The sequence below is a fragment of the Palaemon carinicauda genome, chromosome 34 (genome assembly GCF_036898095.1).
Source record: "Palaemon carinicauda isolate YSFRI2023 chromosome 34, ASM3689809v2, whole genome shotgun sequence".
NCBI classification, from domain to species: domain Eukaryota; kingdom Metazoa; phylum Arthropoda; class Malacostraca; order Decapoda; family Palaemonidae; genus Palaemon; species Palaemon carinicauda.
This window is the reverse complement of record NC_090758.1, coordinates 636,123-655,579: the sequence shown is the minus strand read 5'-3', so window position 1 is coordinate 655,579 and position 19,457 is coordinate 636,123. Positions and strand designations below refer to the sequence as shown.

At 33.6% G+C, this 19,457-nt stretch overlaps 1 protein-coding gene across 1 annotated transcript in view; it reads left to right on the top strand.

Moving 5' to 3' along the window:
* Positions 1-11,253, top strand: part of LOC137626528 (uncharacterized) — a 17,167-nt gene extending 5,914 nt beyond the window's left edge. Inside the window, exons 5-7 of the mRNA XM_068357572.1 lie at positions 1-4; positions 1,173-1,232; positions 7,240-11,253. The exon at positions 1-4 is cut by the window's left edge and continues 104 nt beyond it. Coding sequence (XP_068213673.1) covers positions 1-4; positions 1,173-1,232; positions 7,240-7,326 — 151 coding nt within the window. The 3' untranslated portion in view covers positions 7,327-11,253. The remainder of the gene's footprint in view (positions 5-1,172; positions 1,233-7,239) is intronic.
* The last annotated feature ends 8,204 nt before the right edge of the window (positions 11,254-19,457 follow it).

Sequence of the window (19,457 nt, the reverse complement as noted above, 5' to 3'; positions counted from 1 at the left end):
TAAGGTAAGGGGAATATACATGTACTATATATATATATATATATATATATATATATATATATATATATATATATATATATATATATATATATATATATATATATATCATCAGACAATCCACTGTAGAACAAAGGCCTCAAACATCACCTCCCACTCAAGTCTGTTTATGGTCTTTCTCTGCTAGTTTATAACATAAAATTTTCTTAGTTCGTCAATCCATCGTCTTCTCTTCCTTTTCCTGATTCTTTCAGAATCTCTAGGGACACATTTGTTTATTTCTAAAGTCCATGTATTGTCACTCATTCTCATTTTATGTCCTGTTAATGTCAATATTTCTTTCTTACATGAGGTTATGATGATGCTCTTGTTCTGTCTCTTGGTGTTATTCCCATCATTATTCCCTCCATAGCTCTTTCAGTTAATACTAGTTCATGTTTAAATGCTTTAGCAAGTAATATATTTATCATTTATAATAATAGCATTATTATTATTTTTTTTGTTATCATTAAACGCCATTGTCCCTCCATATTTTTTCACTTTCCCATCACTGATTCCGATGTATGGTAGAATTTTTCATTTCTGATGATTTCTCACAAGTGGAGAGCCCTACCGAAAATCTATACATACGACTGTATACGGTACCGAAAATAAAATCTCTTCTTAGAACAATTTGAATGAGAAGTTCTCAAAAGAGAAGATAATAATTTTAAGTTTTTTTTTTTTGGAATGTTTGATATTATTTTTCTTTTTTTTAATTATCATTAGTATGCTCAGAAAAGATTTGTTTTCTTTTCCTGATAGGTCATTGTTAGGAAAATCTTTGCAAAAGGAAATTGTTTAACAATTATTTTTAATTAATATTTTCTGTTAGTTATTGTCTATGTATAAATGCACGCACACATATATTTCCATTCAACAATGGGCTGTTTTTTTCTGTTGGAACTCATGGGCTTATAGCATCCTGCTTATCTAATTAGGGCTTTGGTTTAGCTAATAATAATAATAATAATAAAAATAATGAAAATAATAATAATAATAATAATAATAATAATAATAATAATAATAATAATAATAATAATAATAATAATAATAATAATAATAAGCTTCTTAAAAATGTCAAAAAACTTAAAACACTAATAATAATTTCTTGTCTCTTCTTTTTTTTTGTACAGAGATTTGATGGAATCTGCAAAGCGGAAATGATATTCTTTTCAACCAGAGTTTTTATCAACGTAAGTATCATCAATTAATATTTTTTCTAAATATATTAGCATTTATTGGTAGTTTGGTATCCAGGGCTATTCTCAATATTTCAATATTTCAAAGTATATAGAGTTTTCATGGGCATTGTCTTAACTTATTTTGATGGGAAGTTTTAATAGTATGGTGTAAATATTACAGAAACAAATCTATCTTATATGATGGGTATTGTAATAAAAAATATAATAATAATAATAATATTGATAATAATAATACATACTTACATACATATACCAAAGGCACTTCCCCCAATTTTGGGGGGTAGCTGACATCAACAATGAAAGAAAACAAAAAGGGGACCTCTACTCTCTACGTTCCTTCAGCCTAACCAGGGACTCAACCGAGTTCAGCTGGTACTGCTACGGTGCCACAGCCCAACTTCCCACATTATCCACCACAGATGAAGCTTCATAATGCTAAATCCCCTACTGCTGCTACCTCCGCGGTCATCTAAGGCAACGGAGGAAGCAGCAGGGCCTACCGGAACTGCGTCACAATCGCTCGCCATTCATTCCTATTTCTAGCACGCTCTCTTGCCTCTCTCACATCTATCCTCCTATCACCCAGAGCTTTCTTCACACCATCCATCCTCCCAAACCTTGGCCTTCCTCCTGTACTTCTCCCATCAACTCTTGCATTTATCACCTTCTTTAGCAGACAACCATTTTCCATTCTCTCAACATAGCGAAACCACCTCAACACATTCATATCCACTCTAGCCGCTAAACTCATTTCTTACACCCGTTCTCTCCCTCACCACTTCGTTCCTAACCCTATCTACTCGAGATACACAAGCCATACTCCTTAGACACTTCATCTCAAACATATTCAATTTTTGTCTCTCTATCACTTTCATTCCCCACAACTCCAATCCATACATCACAGTTGGTGCAATCACTTTCTCATATAGAACTCTCTTTACATTCATGCCCAACCCTCTATTTTTTAGTACTCCCTTAACTGCCTCCAACACTTTGTAACCTTCACTCACTCTCTGGCGTACATCTGCTTCCACTCCACCATTTGCTGCAACAACAGACCCCAAGTACTTAAACTGATTCACATCCTCAAGTAACTCTCCATTCAACATGACATTCAACCTTGCACCACCTTCCCTTCTCGTACATCTCATAACCTTACTCTTACCCACATTAACTCTCAACTTCCATCTCTCACACACTTCCAAATTATGTCAATAGTCGGTCAAGCTTCTCTTCTGTGTCTGCTACCAGTACAGTATCATCCGCAAACAACAACTGATTTACCTCCCATTCATGGTCATTCTAACCTACCAGTTTTAATCCTCGTCCAAGCACTCGAGCATTCACCTCTCTCACCACTCCATCAACATACAAGTTAAACAACCACGGCGACATCACACATCCCTGTCTCACCCCCACTCTCACCGGAAACCAATCATTCACTCCATTTCCTATTCTAACATATGCTTTACTACCTTTGTAGAAACTTTTCACTGCTTGCAACAACCTTCCACTAACTCCATATAACCTCATCATATTCCACATTGCTTCCCTATCAACTCTATCATATGCTTTCTCCAGATCCATAAACGCCCCATACACCTCCTTACCTTTTGCTAAATATTTCTCGCCTATCTGCCTTACTGTAAAAATCTGATTCATACAACCCCTACCTCTTCTAAAACCACCCTCTACTTCCAAGATTGCATTCTCTGTTTTATCCTTAATCCTATTAATCATTACTCTACCCTACACTTTTCTATCTACACTCAACAAACTAATACACCTTGAATTACATCACTCATGTACATCTCCCTTACCCTTATATAGTGGTACAATACATGCACAAACCCAATCTACTGGTACCATTGACAACACAAAACACATTAAACAATCTCACCAACCATTCAAGTACAGTCACATCCCCTTCCTTCAACATCTCAGCTTTCACACCATCCATACCAGATGCTTTTCCTACTCTCGTTTCATCTAGTGCTCTCCTCACTTCCTCTATTGTAATCTCTCTCTCATTCTCATCTCCCATCACTGGCACCTCAACACCTGGAACAGCAGTTATATCTGCCTCCCTATTATCCTCAACATTCAGCAAACTCTCAAAATATTCCGCCCACCTTTTCCTTGCCTCTTCTCCTTTTAACAACCTTCCATTTCCATCTTTCACTGTCTCTTCAATTCTTGCGCTAGCCTTCATTACTCTCTTCACTTCTTTCCAAAACTTCTTATTCTCTTCATATGACTGACCCAATCCCTGACCCCACCTCAGGTCAGCTGCCCTCTTTGCCTCACGTACCTTGCGCTTCACTTCCACATTTTTCTCTCTATATTTTTCATACTTCTCTATACTATTACTCTGTAGCCATTCTTCAAATGCCCTCTTCTCTTCCACTTTTACCTTCACTCCTTCATTCCACCAGTCACTGCCCTTCCTCATGCTGCCTCCAACAACCTTCTTGCCACATACATCACTTGCAATCCCAACAAAATTTTCTTTTACTAACTTCCACTCCTCTAAATTACCAGTTTCTCTTACTCTCACCACGTCATATACCATTTTCAACCTTTCCTGATATTTACTTTTTACCCCCGGTTTTATTAGCTCTTCAACCCTCACTAGCTCCCTTTTACATCCACCTACTCTATTTCCCCACTCTTTTGCTACAACTAATTTTCCTTCCACCAAAAAATGATCAGACATACCGTTAGCCATACCCCTAAACACGTGCACGTCTTTCAATCTTCCAAACATTCTTTTAGTTATCAACACATAATCCATTAATGCCCTTTCTACTACTCTTCCATTTGCCACTCTTACCCATGTATACTTATTTTTATCTTTCTTTTCAAAAAAGCTAGCACTTATTACCATCTCTTGTTCAACACACATATCTACCAGTCTCTCACAACTCTCATTTTAACCTGGTACGCCATACTTCTCAATGACACCTTCTACCTCTCCAGCGCCCACTCTAGCATTTAAGTCACACATGACAACTACATAATTCCTTCTACCCAGTCCTTCTCCACACCTAGTTAATTCATTCCAGAACTAATTCCGCTCTTCTTCACTTTTCTCACTGCCTGGCCCATACACACTGACAAACGCCTAACATTCCCTACCCAACCTAACCCTTACCCACATTAACCTAGATGATATCTCCTTCCATTCCACTACTTTACCTGTCATCCATTCACTCAGCAATAACACCACACCCTCTCTCGCTCTTCCCCTTTCAATCCCAGACACTCTACCAGACATTTCACCAAACATCACTTCACCCTTTCCTTTCATCTTTGTCTCGAACAAGGCCAATACATCCATCCTTTTACTTCTAAATATACTTCCAATTTCACATTTTTTACTCTCAATCGTACTATATCCATGCACATTCAAACACCCCAAAACTAGAGTGCGGGGAGCAGTCACTCTCCCCCCAGCTCCATCTCTTTGTCGATGTCTCGTAGGATTTTTATAATAATAATAATAATAATAATAATAATAATAATAATAATAATAATAATAATAATAATAATAATAATAATAATAATAATAATAATAATAACTTTACTGCAACTGGCTAAAGCCAGTGGCGGTTGATTCCCCTGCAAAATAGGTGTCGAAATGTTTTTGTCAATCAGTAAAACATATTGTGTACAGGTTTATTGGCCTAATGACCCTTTGACTAAGATTTGAGTTACGTTCAAAAAACCATTCTTAAGCAATTTATCTGTATAATAGCAGGTATATGGAGAAAAAACATAGGCAAAAATCACCAATATAGAGAAATTGACCTTTGAACTTGAAGACAATGGGCATTTACAAGGTCATGTGAAGGTCACGGGTTAAATATGACTCTATATTCGAAAAGAGCATGCGTGAATGGGAGGGGTGGGGTCTCAACAAAACATCACCTTTAGCCAACCTCATTTTTTTTTCCATGAAATAGCCATATGACCTTGAAAATGAGGGTCAAGGTCAAATTGGACATTTTATATGGAGGTTTTATGCATATGTTTGGGATAGTTTACTATAGCATGCTATGACCAAAAACCAGTATTTGATGGAGAAATTGCCAAAGTCACAAATTCTGCAATGTCAAAAATAGTTAAAAATTCATATTAAAAAAATTTATTAAGCAGTCGCTACCAAAGTTCGGCTAACCTTAGATGAATATATATGACATCATATGCCACTAAGATCAGGGCTCTGGGCCTTCCAGTTTTGGAGATCTCGGAAACAAACTTGTTTTGTGCCGGTTCAGCCATTAGCGACCTTTTACCTTGACCTACTTGCATTAAAGTAGGGCAATATCTGTGGATCTACCTCTGTATCATTGTCCATACGGCCATTAGCCATACGGCTTATACTTTAGGCCTAATGGCAATTTCGAATTTTACAAATTTTGCCTTTAAAAGCCCCTGTGACCTTGAAAAGTAGGTCAAGGTCACTTAAACTGGGTCTATGGCATATTCTTACCGTAGCCTACCTATGATAATTATTTCAGATTTCTTGCGAAAAAAAAACTCGCGGAAATAATAATAATAATAATAATAATAATAATAATAATAATAATAATAATAATAATAATAATAATAATAATAATAATAATACCAAAAACAATAGCATTCCCATAAAAGGGAATCCTAATAATGCTAACAATTATTATTATTATTATTATTATTATTATTATTATTATTATTATTGCTACAACAACAAGAACAACAACAACAATAATATCAATAGCAATACAACAGTAACAGAAATAATAATAAAAAAAACCTTAACAAAAAATAATAACAACAACAGCAATAATAATAATAATAATAGTAATAATAATAATAATAATAATAATAATAATAATAATAATAATAATAATAATAATAATAATAATAATAATAATAATAATAATAATAATAAACACAAATTCCCCCAAATACTTCAAGATAAAGATGAATCCCCATGAACATAAAGTATTACAATATCACCCACTCTGAATTTTCACACCAATATTGGGTAATAAAGGTCTTTCAGAAAAGGGATAAATCAGTGTCAGGGATTTCTCCCCCTCATAAATCATCCATCTTGGAAAAACTGAAATAAATTCACTAGAAAATCTGTGTCCCAATTTCAACACCTTGCTTTACCAACTTGGTCATTTGAGCTTTTCTAAGGACAAATAAGAATATTTTTCTTTTAGGGTTTGGTTGATTACAGCTAGCCTACTTAAGAAACTATTCAAATTAAAGTATTTAGTTTTTTTATATCATTTACTTCAATTGAATATAAGATTTTTAGACATTGCATTCATCAAAGAAAAAAAAAGATAATGGATATATTTACTTCTGAATATTTTCCAAAAAAATTATATCACTGTTATTATATTATTCATTCCAAATCAATATAAAAGTATTGGATTTTGGAGTTATCTAAAATAGAAAAATATTGATATTTTTCGTTTTGATGAATTGATTCGGGGCTGATCTACTTAAAAATACATTCAAATAAACTTTTTTCACTGTTTTATATTATTTATTTCAATCAAATATAAATGCATAGAATTTTTCAGTAATCTAAAAACAGAAAACTCTATATTATTTTGTATTGATGGATATGATTGAAAGTAAAAATATTTAAAATCCTTTCAATGGTTCATATCATTGATATAGAATTGAATATAAATGAATTGAATTAGCAATTATCTTCACATAAGAAAGTAGATTTTATTTTTATTTTGCTGGATTGATTGAAGGTGACCTACTTAAGAAAACATAGAATCAAAAGTATTTTATTGTTCAGGTTGTATAATTATGAATGTATTGAATTTTAGCTTTTTGTCATTAGAAAATTTTCACCATAAAATCAAACTAACTTTCTATTGAGATTTACCAGAAAAATATGTAATGAAGTTTGGCATTAATCTTTTTTCTGTAATAACTTAGAATATTATAATTAACTATAAATTTCTTTATTTATTACCAGATATTCTGTCTATGGTCTGTGATGCGATTCCTGAGGAATATAAGAGCAGGGGTCTCTTATAAGGAACCAGAGGCTATTGAGCTCTGAGGCTCTAGATACTCCTTTCGATTCCAGTTGATTCCTCAATGATTCCTAGTGATTTTGAGTGGCTATTGAAATGATAGGACATTTCCCAATTGTTAAACGAGTATCAATATGCAATTACTCATTCAGTGTTCGATTCCTGAGGAGTCGTCGCGGCGTCATATTCATAAGGAATCATCGTCAACCGTTTTCAATTGGGAATGACTATTTTGCTCTAGGATGAAAGACCTTTTCTCAAAAGATTTTTCGTGGAGTCAGACTCATAGTGAATCCTCGTCAACCGTCTTCGATTGGGAATCAATCCACGTTGCTCCAGAATATAATACCTTTTCTCTAAAGATTCTTCGTGGAGTTAGATTCATAATGAATCCTCATCAACCGTCTTCGACAGAGAATGGCTCCAAAGGGCTCCAAGATTAAAAACCTATTTCAGTTTTGATACTAGAGGTGTCACTGTTCAGTGGTGTAGGCAGAACACTAGTCACTGCTAATTTGATGTTTATATTAAGAGATTCCAAATGATTCCCACAATATAATGACATTCCGAAGAATTTATATGCAGAGTCTTGTCTTATGTTTAACTTCAAATGATTCCTATTGATTGTAGGGAAGTCAGTGGCCTCTAAATAAATTCAAATGTACAAATGGATTCCTTCAGACACTAAAAACTCCAACTAAATGAAAATTGGGGGCCAAAAATATATCATATTAATAGATCCCAGAAATCTATCCATTAACACCTGGTGATAACAAAGTACACCAATCATATCATAATGATTGCAAATAATAGATGTTATCAAAAACTGGTGATTTTTAAAGAAAATTATGAGTAACAAATAAAACATAGGTTTTCAAGATACATCAGAATATTTCTAAGATTCCAGTAATGTTTTAAGATTTCATATATCAAGCTATCATCAAGATCATACTAAAATTTTCAAGCTCAAAGTAGATAAAACAAATCATCCGGAGGACTCTTGCTATGATATTTCCTGTTCCTTGTGTATAACAAATAACCTTTCTGAATCAGAATATATTTAAAGGATATAAAGTGTTGATTTTTTTACTGATGAGTGACATATGGGTAATAGAATATATGATGATAACACAGGGATATATGTATAGTTATTATAATCCATAATACTTGTATCAAACAAATATCTACCTGGGAAAGCATTCAAAACTGTAACTACGAGAATTAAACTGTATGTAAATCTTTGGAAATATATTAGTAATGTGTAAAGAAATATAGCTATCAAAGATATAACTACAAAAAGCGGGATATCTAAAATTAGTATGAATTATTGACCCTGATTATAAAACATATCTATTAAAAATGTTAAATAAATAAAGAAAAGTCTTTAAAGAATGATCATTCTATTTTCACCAATGAATAAAGGCAGTACCTGTGATGTATACCAAAGAGAAAAAAAGCCTAAAAATATTTTTTTTTTCTGGCATATAAGTCAAGTGAAATAGAAGATGTATACCAAAGATAAAAAGGACTAAAAATATTTCTATTTTCTGGCATACCTGTCAAGTAAAATAGGAGATTATCCTTCGTTAATATTCATAGTAAAAATTTGTGATATATTAGAAGCCAAATGTTAGGATTCTCAAGAGCTTGATTTCGGAGTCTTCAGATGGAAGTAAATGTGATATCAGTTTTACGTCTCGTACCTCAAAGGGAGCATTGAATACCTTAGTTATATTGTCTTGGAAAGAAGAGAGAAAATGAGATTCTGGTCTCCAAGCCATCATTACAAGAAGAAAGAGAAGAATTCTTTTGATGCGAATTATATTGCGTTTTAAAAAGCCGCGTGAAACAGTTTCGTCCTCAGACTTCAAGAAGAGCTACGAAGCGACACGTACTTCAAAGAATACCAGAGTGTTATTATCATCAGGGGAAAAAAAAACTTGGTTTTGGAGACTATATTCCAAACAGATTTTTATATAGGTCGATAGCCTTTTTTTCGTAATATGAACAGTGATATGTATTAAGAATGACATTGTTTTCAATCAACATTATTCAAGAAGAGATACGAAGCTTGAAAAAATATCAAAGTATTGTTATTATCAGAGGAGAAAAGTTGGTTTTGGAAAATATATATACCAATCAGATTTTTATATAAATCTATACACATTTTGTTTTCATAATATGAGCAGAATTATGTATTAACAATGACATTGCTTACGATCGAAATTAATTTTTTTGTGTCAATAATATAAAAGCTAATTATTTTATATATTGGATCAAATATCATGTTAGATTTCCTCAATATACTTAATTTTTTTAATTCATTTGTCAAGAACAATTTCAATGAAACAGAATAATTGAGATTTTAGGGACATTTTCGGGAAAAAGATATATACAACATTGAATTGAATTCGGTAAAGATAGTTAATTTTATCAAAAATAAAACAATATTTTTACATAAAAAAATAAGGAAATGGGTTGATAAATTGATAAGTTTATATGTTGAAAAGCCGAATCAATTCGAAATAAGTCATCACAAATTTGAAAATTGATCTTAAAGATTATTTTTTTTAAATATTATAAGACTGAAAAATTTATTTGATATATTGATAACAGATATAGCTAATTAGCCAGAAGCAATTTGATTATCAGATGAGACAATTTTGTCTAAAGAAGATGTATACATTAAAATGAAATGTACAGACAGTATCAAAAGTAAATAGAAATTCCTGAGAAATTTAACCTGATTTTTATTTGTAACAATACATTAAAGGTAAAGATGATGTTAAATGTGAACCAGTATCATATATATAATCGTATTTGATGTAATGAAAGTGAATAATTTGATTTTATTGTGTTTAAAGAGATTGAAAAGTGTAATAACTTTTCTGGACATTTTAAATTTCAAGCGAAACTGGGGTTGAATGTAAAAGATAAGATCAAACAGAATGTAAAGAGCTGACACGTGTGATGAATGTTAGTAGGAATGTAAGTATCATCTCTGAAGAATGTGTTAAATACTAATATTATGCAGTGCCTGTTGACAGATATAATGAATGTGAAATATCTTGGACTTATCGGAGGGTATTTCATTTCTTAGGATTTCTAATTCAAAATGTTATCTTGAATAATGACATATCATTGAAGATTTATTTTTATGATATATTGACTATGAAAAGTAGGTGGACAGAAGGATAATGAAATTAAAATCCATATTTTATTTTGTTTATATATATGTGATGTATATACATGACTATAAGTAATGTATTATTAACTGGAAAGAAACTTTCATATATTAACAACATGTCTCTTTAATCATTTCAATGATTATCTCTCTAACCTGAGGAAATAAAAAGATACAGACTTTAACAAAGTATCTTGATTTATAAACATTAAAATGCTAATGTTAAATAGAAAATATTATTGAATTAGTTACTTAATTTTGAAACATGAATAAAAATGAATACTTCTACAAAGAGAATTTTTATACAGGATTTTTTTTTAAATCTATCTTGATTTATAATTATCAATATGATGCCTTAGTCCCAATACTAATGTATATCAAGGGAAATAATGTTCTTAAATGTGACACTGTGTATGTATACAATCGTGTCATTCGTCGTATTTAAAAATAACGTTAAGCATTTGTATGACGGTAGATTTAGTACAATGTGTATATATATATGAATAGATGTACAACAAATAATGAATAATGTTTAATGCTGATATAGACAATCGTTTAAAATGGAAAAAGTTTTTATTTTATTTCTAGTTCTGGAGACAAAATCATATTGTTTAGTGTGTGTTTTTCAATAGATATGATTATCTGATATGGAATAAGGAGTGTATTTATTTATTTGCTATTGCTTGTTACGTATTTATATTTTCTTATACTGTTTATGTTAATTTTTTTTTAAGTATAAGTGACATGAAGTTACAATAGTTATAACTTTTTGTGAACATGGTCACCTTAATTGTATTATTGGTGATCTGTATTATAGAATTGAAAACTATAATTGAATTTGTAAGATAGATAAAATAAAGGTTTGTAAGAAATATTTCTTTATATTTACCCATTCCAAGCTTTTTCATTCAATGTTCAACAAAAAAAGTTACCTAAATACTATGAATATTAGTTCATTAACATTTTTTTTTTTTTTTAACAATAACTAATATGTATTGAATCTTTGATATCCTTGATGTCAAACAGAAAAGTATTTAAAAAAAGGTAATGTTTGAATTTCCAAATTAAGGTAAGAAGTAAGTTTTCAAACAGCTGGTTAACATTAGTTGTGCTGAGTGATTTGAATGCAAAAGTAGTTAATTCTAGTCCTGGAGGGTTATTATTCGATGACCTCTGGAGGAATGACGAGATTTTAAGCATAAGTTAAACTACATGAATCGTATACAAAAGTCTATATCAGAAAATTAGTCAGTTAGTTTTGGGGCAAATAAGAAATGTTAGTTATGTTAGGTGATTTCACTACAAAGATGTACAATAAAAAAGGGCGTGAGAAAATTGGATTTACCGGTTTTGTTTTTAGTGAAATGAGAAACGCTAGTTGTGATAGGTGATTTAAATGCAAAAGTGTCCGGAAAAAGTTGATGATTTTAATGTGAAAGTGTACGAAAATGTGGGTGATTGCAATGCAAATATCAGCAATCAAAAGTGAATTGAACAATTGGATTCCCCTGTTCTGTTACATAAGAATAATTGGTCAGTTTTTATGTAAATTAGAAACATAAGCTGTGATAGGTGATTTGAATGCAAAAGTGTACGAAAAAGGCATAGGGAAAAAAGCTAAATTTTATGGGATTCATAATTAAAAACAATGGGTTTAAAAGAGATGGTAGCTGTGCTGGAGGATTTGAATGCAAGTGTAAGTGACATAACTTTGAAACGAAAGGGAATTATCAGTTATTATAGAACGTGGAAGATAGAGAGGTGACTAGTAACTTTATTGTGGGGTTTATGTGATTATCGACGAAGACGATAAGATTTTATAGCTGCTAAATATCTTGATACTGAAGTAGAGAACTGAAAAAGACTTGCATGTGAAGGATACTAGTGCAGTGAGTCTATGAATGGAAAATAACTTGATAGAATTATATATTAATATTAATTTGTAAAACATAATGCTTTGAATGAGTAGTCTTTCAGAGTATATATATCAAAGAAAAAGTATGTATATATGTATATATATATATATATATATATATATATATATATATATATATATATATATATATATATATATATATATATATATATATACATTGTGATATCCCCATATGTTGTACATATGCTAACATATCTGATTTGTCTAAAGTTTATTTTTCCATTTTCTTTGTAAATACATCACCTTATTTCAGCGCCATCTTCATTCCATTCTTCTCATTATCTTTTGTTTACACTCGCCTTCCTGCTGTAAATCATCCCTGTTTTCTTACCTTACATGTTATAAGGTAACCCCAAATTTATTGTTTTGTTAGAATACATTGTTCTCACCACGAGATTCATCTACCTTACTCACCCATTCACTTTGCATTGCTTATTATTGTTGTTTTGAAGTGCTTTTTCATTATTTTGTTTAACGTAAGATTAAAGTTTTGTTTATAACATAGTTTATTGTTCCTGTCCTACAATTATCCTGCTATTGGTGCTTCTGTTTTCTGCAACCAGCTTTAAAAAGATACATTTGATCATAATCAACAATCTTATACACTCGTGATAAGAAACAAGTGAATTTGGAAGTCTACCCATATGACTTCTATTTGGTTGTGTGAAGAGAACTACCGCCCATTGTAAAGGGGTAATTGTTTGCACAGTGGTTAGTCACATAATAGTTGGGGGCCTGTCCGGGATCTGATGTGCGATATGATGTGTGATATGATTCATCAAATCTATATCAAGTGATTGAATCGTGAAAGAACAGTTCCAGTGATTATGAACAGTATCGAGTGTTGTATTGTGGCGTACCCAGGATAAAGGACGACAGTAATAATTCCAAGGTAAGGTAGATGTCTCGTCTCCCTCTCATTAGACATTTATTTATAATATATGTCTGGGTAGTCATTTGGTTGTAAGAGGAACAAGTCACGCTTAATATAGTTAAGACTTAGGTATGCTGATTGTCCAGCTTCTAAACCACCCTTATTAATTGAAGATACCCCCAGTAGGTAGCTTTTAAAGTTTCGCCTACTCAAATCTCGTATCCCAGAGATTTCTCATAAAAAAAATCTGAAGCCCTAAGATTTTGCCATTTCTTAAAATCGCCATTCAAAAGTGATATTTAGGAAATAAGTAAAATTTCATTATATGTGATTTATTAAATTAAGTTTCATTATAAGTGAAATTTCCTCCATCTCTATTTCATTATAAAGTGATTTTTTTTGTTATATAAATTTCTTAAGTGAAATTAGCCAATTTCCAATTTCGGAGATTTTCGTAATTCTAATAGTTATCTCTAGTCAGGAAATTAACTTATATATTGTTTGGTGTTAAAAGTACTATTTTGGTGTACAAATAACATTTACGTGTCGGTAAATGAATATTTAAATACTTGTGTAGAATTACTCCTGTTATATCTATTAAGCGCATACTACGTATTTTGTCCAGTTTGCGCATTATTCTGATAATCAATTACTTTAAACTAGGTGTTGACTATTAACTAGATACTTTATCATAACGAGAATAATATAGCATTTATATAAATTTAAATGTAACATTGAAAAGTTATCGTATTAAGCTGGTATAAATTAAAAGGAAATGTAAACGAGAACGTGCTAATTAGGTATGTTTAAAGTAAAAAATACCTTTGCGTTTTAAAGCCTTGTTTACCGATTCGGTAAAATTGTTGTAAAAGTTTGTGATGTTAAGCGTGTCGTTTGAGTAATTATGAAGTAGTTAGCTGCGTGTTCAAGATCTCGAGTATAAAAAAAAATAAATGTTCAGTCGTTAACTGTGAATAAAAGTTTTAATAGTATTATCGTAAGTTTCGCGAGACTTAATTTTGTATTTAAGCTATTTTTGTGTAAGGTGATCTAATCATATAATTTTGTAATTTTGTGATCTCTCGATCTTGTAATTTTGTGATCGCTATTTTGTATTTCTGGGATCGAAAGATTGTTATTTTGCGATCGTATGATCTTATACTTATTCTTGTAAAGTTTGGATATTTATTTTAGTTTGTACTTATCTTGCGCCACGGGCGACATTCAAAATGCCTTTCAACTTGCAATAATTTATTGTATCACCACGGGATCATGTGGAATCTCTCACAGTTGCCACAAAAACTGACCTAAAGAATCTAGCTCGCCATTATGATGTACAGGTTCCCGCAACTGCCGTAAAATGTGTAATTCTCAGTCATATTTTGAACTTCCTTGTAGATGAAGATATTGTTCCAGAAGAAGAATTGGCTGACGTTCGAGCTCTAACAGTTACCAATCCAAATGGTGACTTGGATAAAGTAAGTCTACAGCTGGAGTTGGAAAAGATGAAGATGCAAGCCGCAACTGCAGCGGCAACTGCTGCAACTGCCGCCGCTGAGGTAGAAGAAAGGAAAGCCGCTGCTGCTGAACGAGCCGCAACTGCCGCCGCTGAGGTAGAAGAGAGGAAAGTCGCTGCTGCTGAAAGAGCCGCAACTGCCGCAACTCTGGTAGAACGAGAAAGAGCCGCTGCTGCTGAACGAGCCGCAACTGCCACCGCTGAGTTAGAAGAGAGGAAAGCCGCTGCTGCTGAGCGCAAGGCTGCTGAGCGCAAGGCTGCTGCCGCTGCTTCCCTAGAACGTATCAAGGTGGAAACTGCTTTGGAGCAACAAGAAAAAGCAAGTGAACAGAAAAACAACGCTCTCCGTGTTAGGCTGCAGATTGAGAGAGAAGCGGCCACAGTAACAGAACGGGATCTGGCATTTATAAGACTGAAAGAAAAGGAAGAAGGTAAGCTAATTCCCGAACCCTTTGATGTGGGCAAGGTGCAGAAATTGCTGCCCACATTTGAAGAACGGGAACCTGATAACTACTTTTCTGTGTTCGAAGACACAGCCAAGAATCTCAATTGGCCTCAGGACAAATGGTATTTGATCATCCGGAACTCATTTAAAGGTAAAGCATTATCTGTATGTGCCACTATGTTAGAGGAACATGATTATTTCATAATTAAACAGGCAATCCTTGATGCTTATTCTATTACTGCGGAAGGTTATAGGCAAATATTTCGTAATAGTTAGAAGCAAGTTCAGCAAACCTTTTTAGAATTTATGAATGGAAAGATTAAACAGTTTCAGAAGTGGGTAGACAAAGTAGATGTCAAAACTTTTGAGCAGTTGAAAGATTTAATAGTAATGGAGGAGTTCTTAAGGAAAATACCAGGTAGCATTAATGTGTATCTAAGAGAGCAGAATGAATCTGACCCTAAGAAAGCCGCTTTAAAGGCAGATGACTATGCTCTTATTCATAAAGTAGGTAAAACCCCATATAGAGAAACTAGACCTAAGGAAACTTGTACATACTGCAAACAAGAAGGACATCATATTTCAGAATGTCCTGATCCACATTGTGCAGCTTCATACTTAAAGAGAAAACCTAATCCCCCTCAATTCTCGCCTTAGCAAACGAATCTGCCCAAACAGGAACCAAAACCTAAGGTGGAGAAGAAAAAGACCTTCCATTGTGCATCACACGAGTCCCAAGCGTTTGCACCCTTCACTTGCTCAGGCAAAATAAATGGTAAACCTGTAACCATACTCAGAGACACTGGATCCTCTCAAACGATCGTCTCTCCTAAAGTAATACGACCTAAAGGTGAAACTCACAGGTATGTTGCAGTTAATGACTTAACCAGTAAGTCTATGTTGCCTCTCATTAATGTAAACCTTCATTGTCATTATTTCTCTGGAACTACTGAAGTAGCTGTAAATCCAGAACTGTTACCATGCAAGAATGTAGATGTAATCCTGGGTAATGACATAGCTAACTCTGTTGTCTTAACAAACTTAATAGCAGTATCTCCAGGTGATGTTGTACAAGAGGAATGCTTAGCAGGGACACGAAGCAGAAAAAAGGACACCCCTACTGAATCATCATCAAACCCGTTGCCAGTCTCTGAACCTATGGATTTCAACGAGTTGATGAGTACATATAAGATCCAACCTGATTCCTTTAGCTATCAACAAAGGAAAGATGTCACTCTATAGCAGTGTTTCAACCAAGAGAAACCAAAGGATACCAACAAGTGTTCTTATTTTTATATTAATAATGATGTACTAATGAGAAAATTCAGGTCCAGCAAGAACAGTCATCTAGAAACCTGGAAGGATCTATTCCAGGTAGTTGTTCCTAAGGATATAAGACCTCTGATCCTAAAACTGTCTCACTCTGCTGACTCTCATCTTGGTATCACTAAAACATATGAACGCATCAGTCAAGACTTTTATTGGCCAAACATGAAGAATGACATTAAAGAGTACGTAAAAACATGTACAACATGTCAAAAAGTAAGTAGTCCTAATGTAAAAGTACCAGTTGCACCCTTAAAACCTATACTTGTGCCTAAAGAACCTTTCAGTAAGATCATAGTAGATTGTGTAGGCCCTTTGCCTAAGACAAAAAGGGGACATGAATACTTGCTTACGGCCTTATGCCCAACTACGCGTTATCCATTTGCAGTACCTTTAAGAAACATTTCAGCCAAGAACATCCTAAAGTCACTAGTGTCCATATTTACTGTTGTAGGATTTCCAACTGAACTACAATGTGATCAAGGAACCAATTTCATGAGTCATGCTTTTAAAACAGCTATGAAAGATTACCATATAACCCAAGTCTCATCCTCAGCTTACCATCCACAGACCAATGGAGCATTAGAACACACTCACCAGACCAATAAAAATCTTCTCCGGAAATACATCCATAGTTCAGGTAACGAGTAGGATTGCGATTTGGAACTGATCATGTACGTCATACGAGGAGTTCAAAATCAGTCTACTGGTATGTCACCTTTTGAACTACTCTTCGGTCGACGGCCACGAACTATCCTCAGTTCAGTCAAAGAACGCATCCTGAAGTTGGGAGATAATGAGGTACCTCTTTCCCAATATATTTCAGAACTCAACAAGAAACTTTCAGATCTTCACTCCATTGCCAAAACTAACTTGATAACAGCTCAAGAGAAGATGAAGATTAACTATGATAAAAAGGCTAAAACCAGAAGTTTCAAAGTAGGAGATGCAGTGCTGCTATACCATCCGATTGCAGGCTCTCCCCTACGAGAGAAATACCAGGGACCTTATACCATCACTCAACGTATCTCGCCAACCAACTATATAATCGCCACACCAGATAAGCGTAAGTCTACTCAATTAGTCCACATAAATCTCTTAAAGGCCTATTTGTCTCCCTCAACAGCTGAAAATAAAACGGTGATGATTACCTGTGCCATACCATACATAGATTGTCCTATGGATCAATTTACAGATGATCCAATAACTGCATCTTGGCAGGATTCTCAAAACTCAAAAATCTTGGAAAACTTATCAGACTATCTAAAACCCTTATCTGCATCAAAATGTAAATCTTTAGTAGCTTTATTCCATGAATTTCCTAGTATAACTTCAGATAAACCAGGCAGATGCACCATGCTAGATCATGACATCAAACTACAACCAGGTGCTGCACCCATTAAACAAGCTTTCTATCGAACATCACAGAAGCAATTGGGTATCATGAAAGAAGAAGTGAACTACTTAGTAAGAGAAGGATTGGCAGAACCCAGTGCGTCACCATGGGCTTCCCCATGTCTCCTAGTAGGAAAGAAAAGTGGTAAATTTCGTCTTTGTACCGATTACAGGAAGATTAATAATTTAACAATTAAAGATTCGTATCCTCTACCAAGAATACAAGATATCATTGACCAAGTAAGTAATTCGACCTACTTAACCCAAATAGATTTGTTGAAGGGTTATTACCAAATTAAATTAACAGAAACGGCAAAGGAAATTTCTTCATTTATCACTCCATTTGGCTTATTTAGTTATAACGTAATGCCATTCGGATTAGCCAACGCACCTGCCACCTTCCAAAGAGTAATGTCTTTAATTTTACAGGACTTGGAAAAAGTATTTGTATATTTAGATGACATCATTATTGCCTCTGACACATGGATAAACCATATTCAAAAGATAAAAGAAGTTTTCTCAAGGTTGAAACAACATGGATTAACGATCAACTTAGCAAAAAGTAATTTTTGCAAAGGTCAGGTATCTTACCTTGGTCATCGAGTTGGCAGTGGTAAAGTATTACCCCATGATGCAAATATTAGCGCCATAACATCTTATCCTGTTCCAACTACCAAACAGGAATTAAAAAGATTTCTAGGTATGGTAGGATATTACTCTAAGTTCAGTCCAAATTTCTCACCGTTCACAGGACCACTATTTGCTTTAACTTCTTCAAAAGTAAATTTTTCTTGGAGCCAGCAACATGATCAAATATTTAACCAGCTAAAAACTTACTTGTCATCTCCTCCTATATTAATGGCACCTAACCTCACCAAACCATTCTATCTCCAAACAGACGCTAGTGATCTTGGATATGGGGGCATTTTATTACAGCATCCTGCTCCAATAACAGCCATAACAGGAAACCTGCCCCCACTAGCTGATCTGTTACCAGTCTCTTATTCCAGTGGACGATTTATGGGTTCCCAACTAAATTGGCCCACTGTGGAGAAAGAACTATTCGCCATCGTAGCTACCATCCAGAGATACGAGATCTATGTTGATGGACAAGACACGATCTACGTCTACAGCGACCACTCTCCTCTGTCGCATTTCCATAGGTCCACTACTCTCAACCCTAAACTTTTAAGATGGTCATACGTACTATCTGCACATAATATCCAAGTAATCGCCATATCAGGACGAGAAAACATTGTGGCAGACTCATTATCAAGGATAACCTCGGTTGATCCTCGGGAAATGGAAAAAAACAAAAACAAGGGGGGACTGTGATATCCCCATATGTTGTACATATGCTAACATATCTGATTTGTCTAAAGTTTATTTTTCCATTTTCTTTGTAAATACATCACCTTATTTCAGCGCCATCTTCATTCCATTCTTCTCATTATCTTTTGTTTACACTCGCCTTCCTGCTG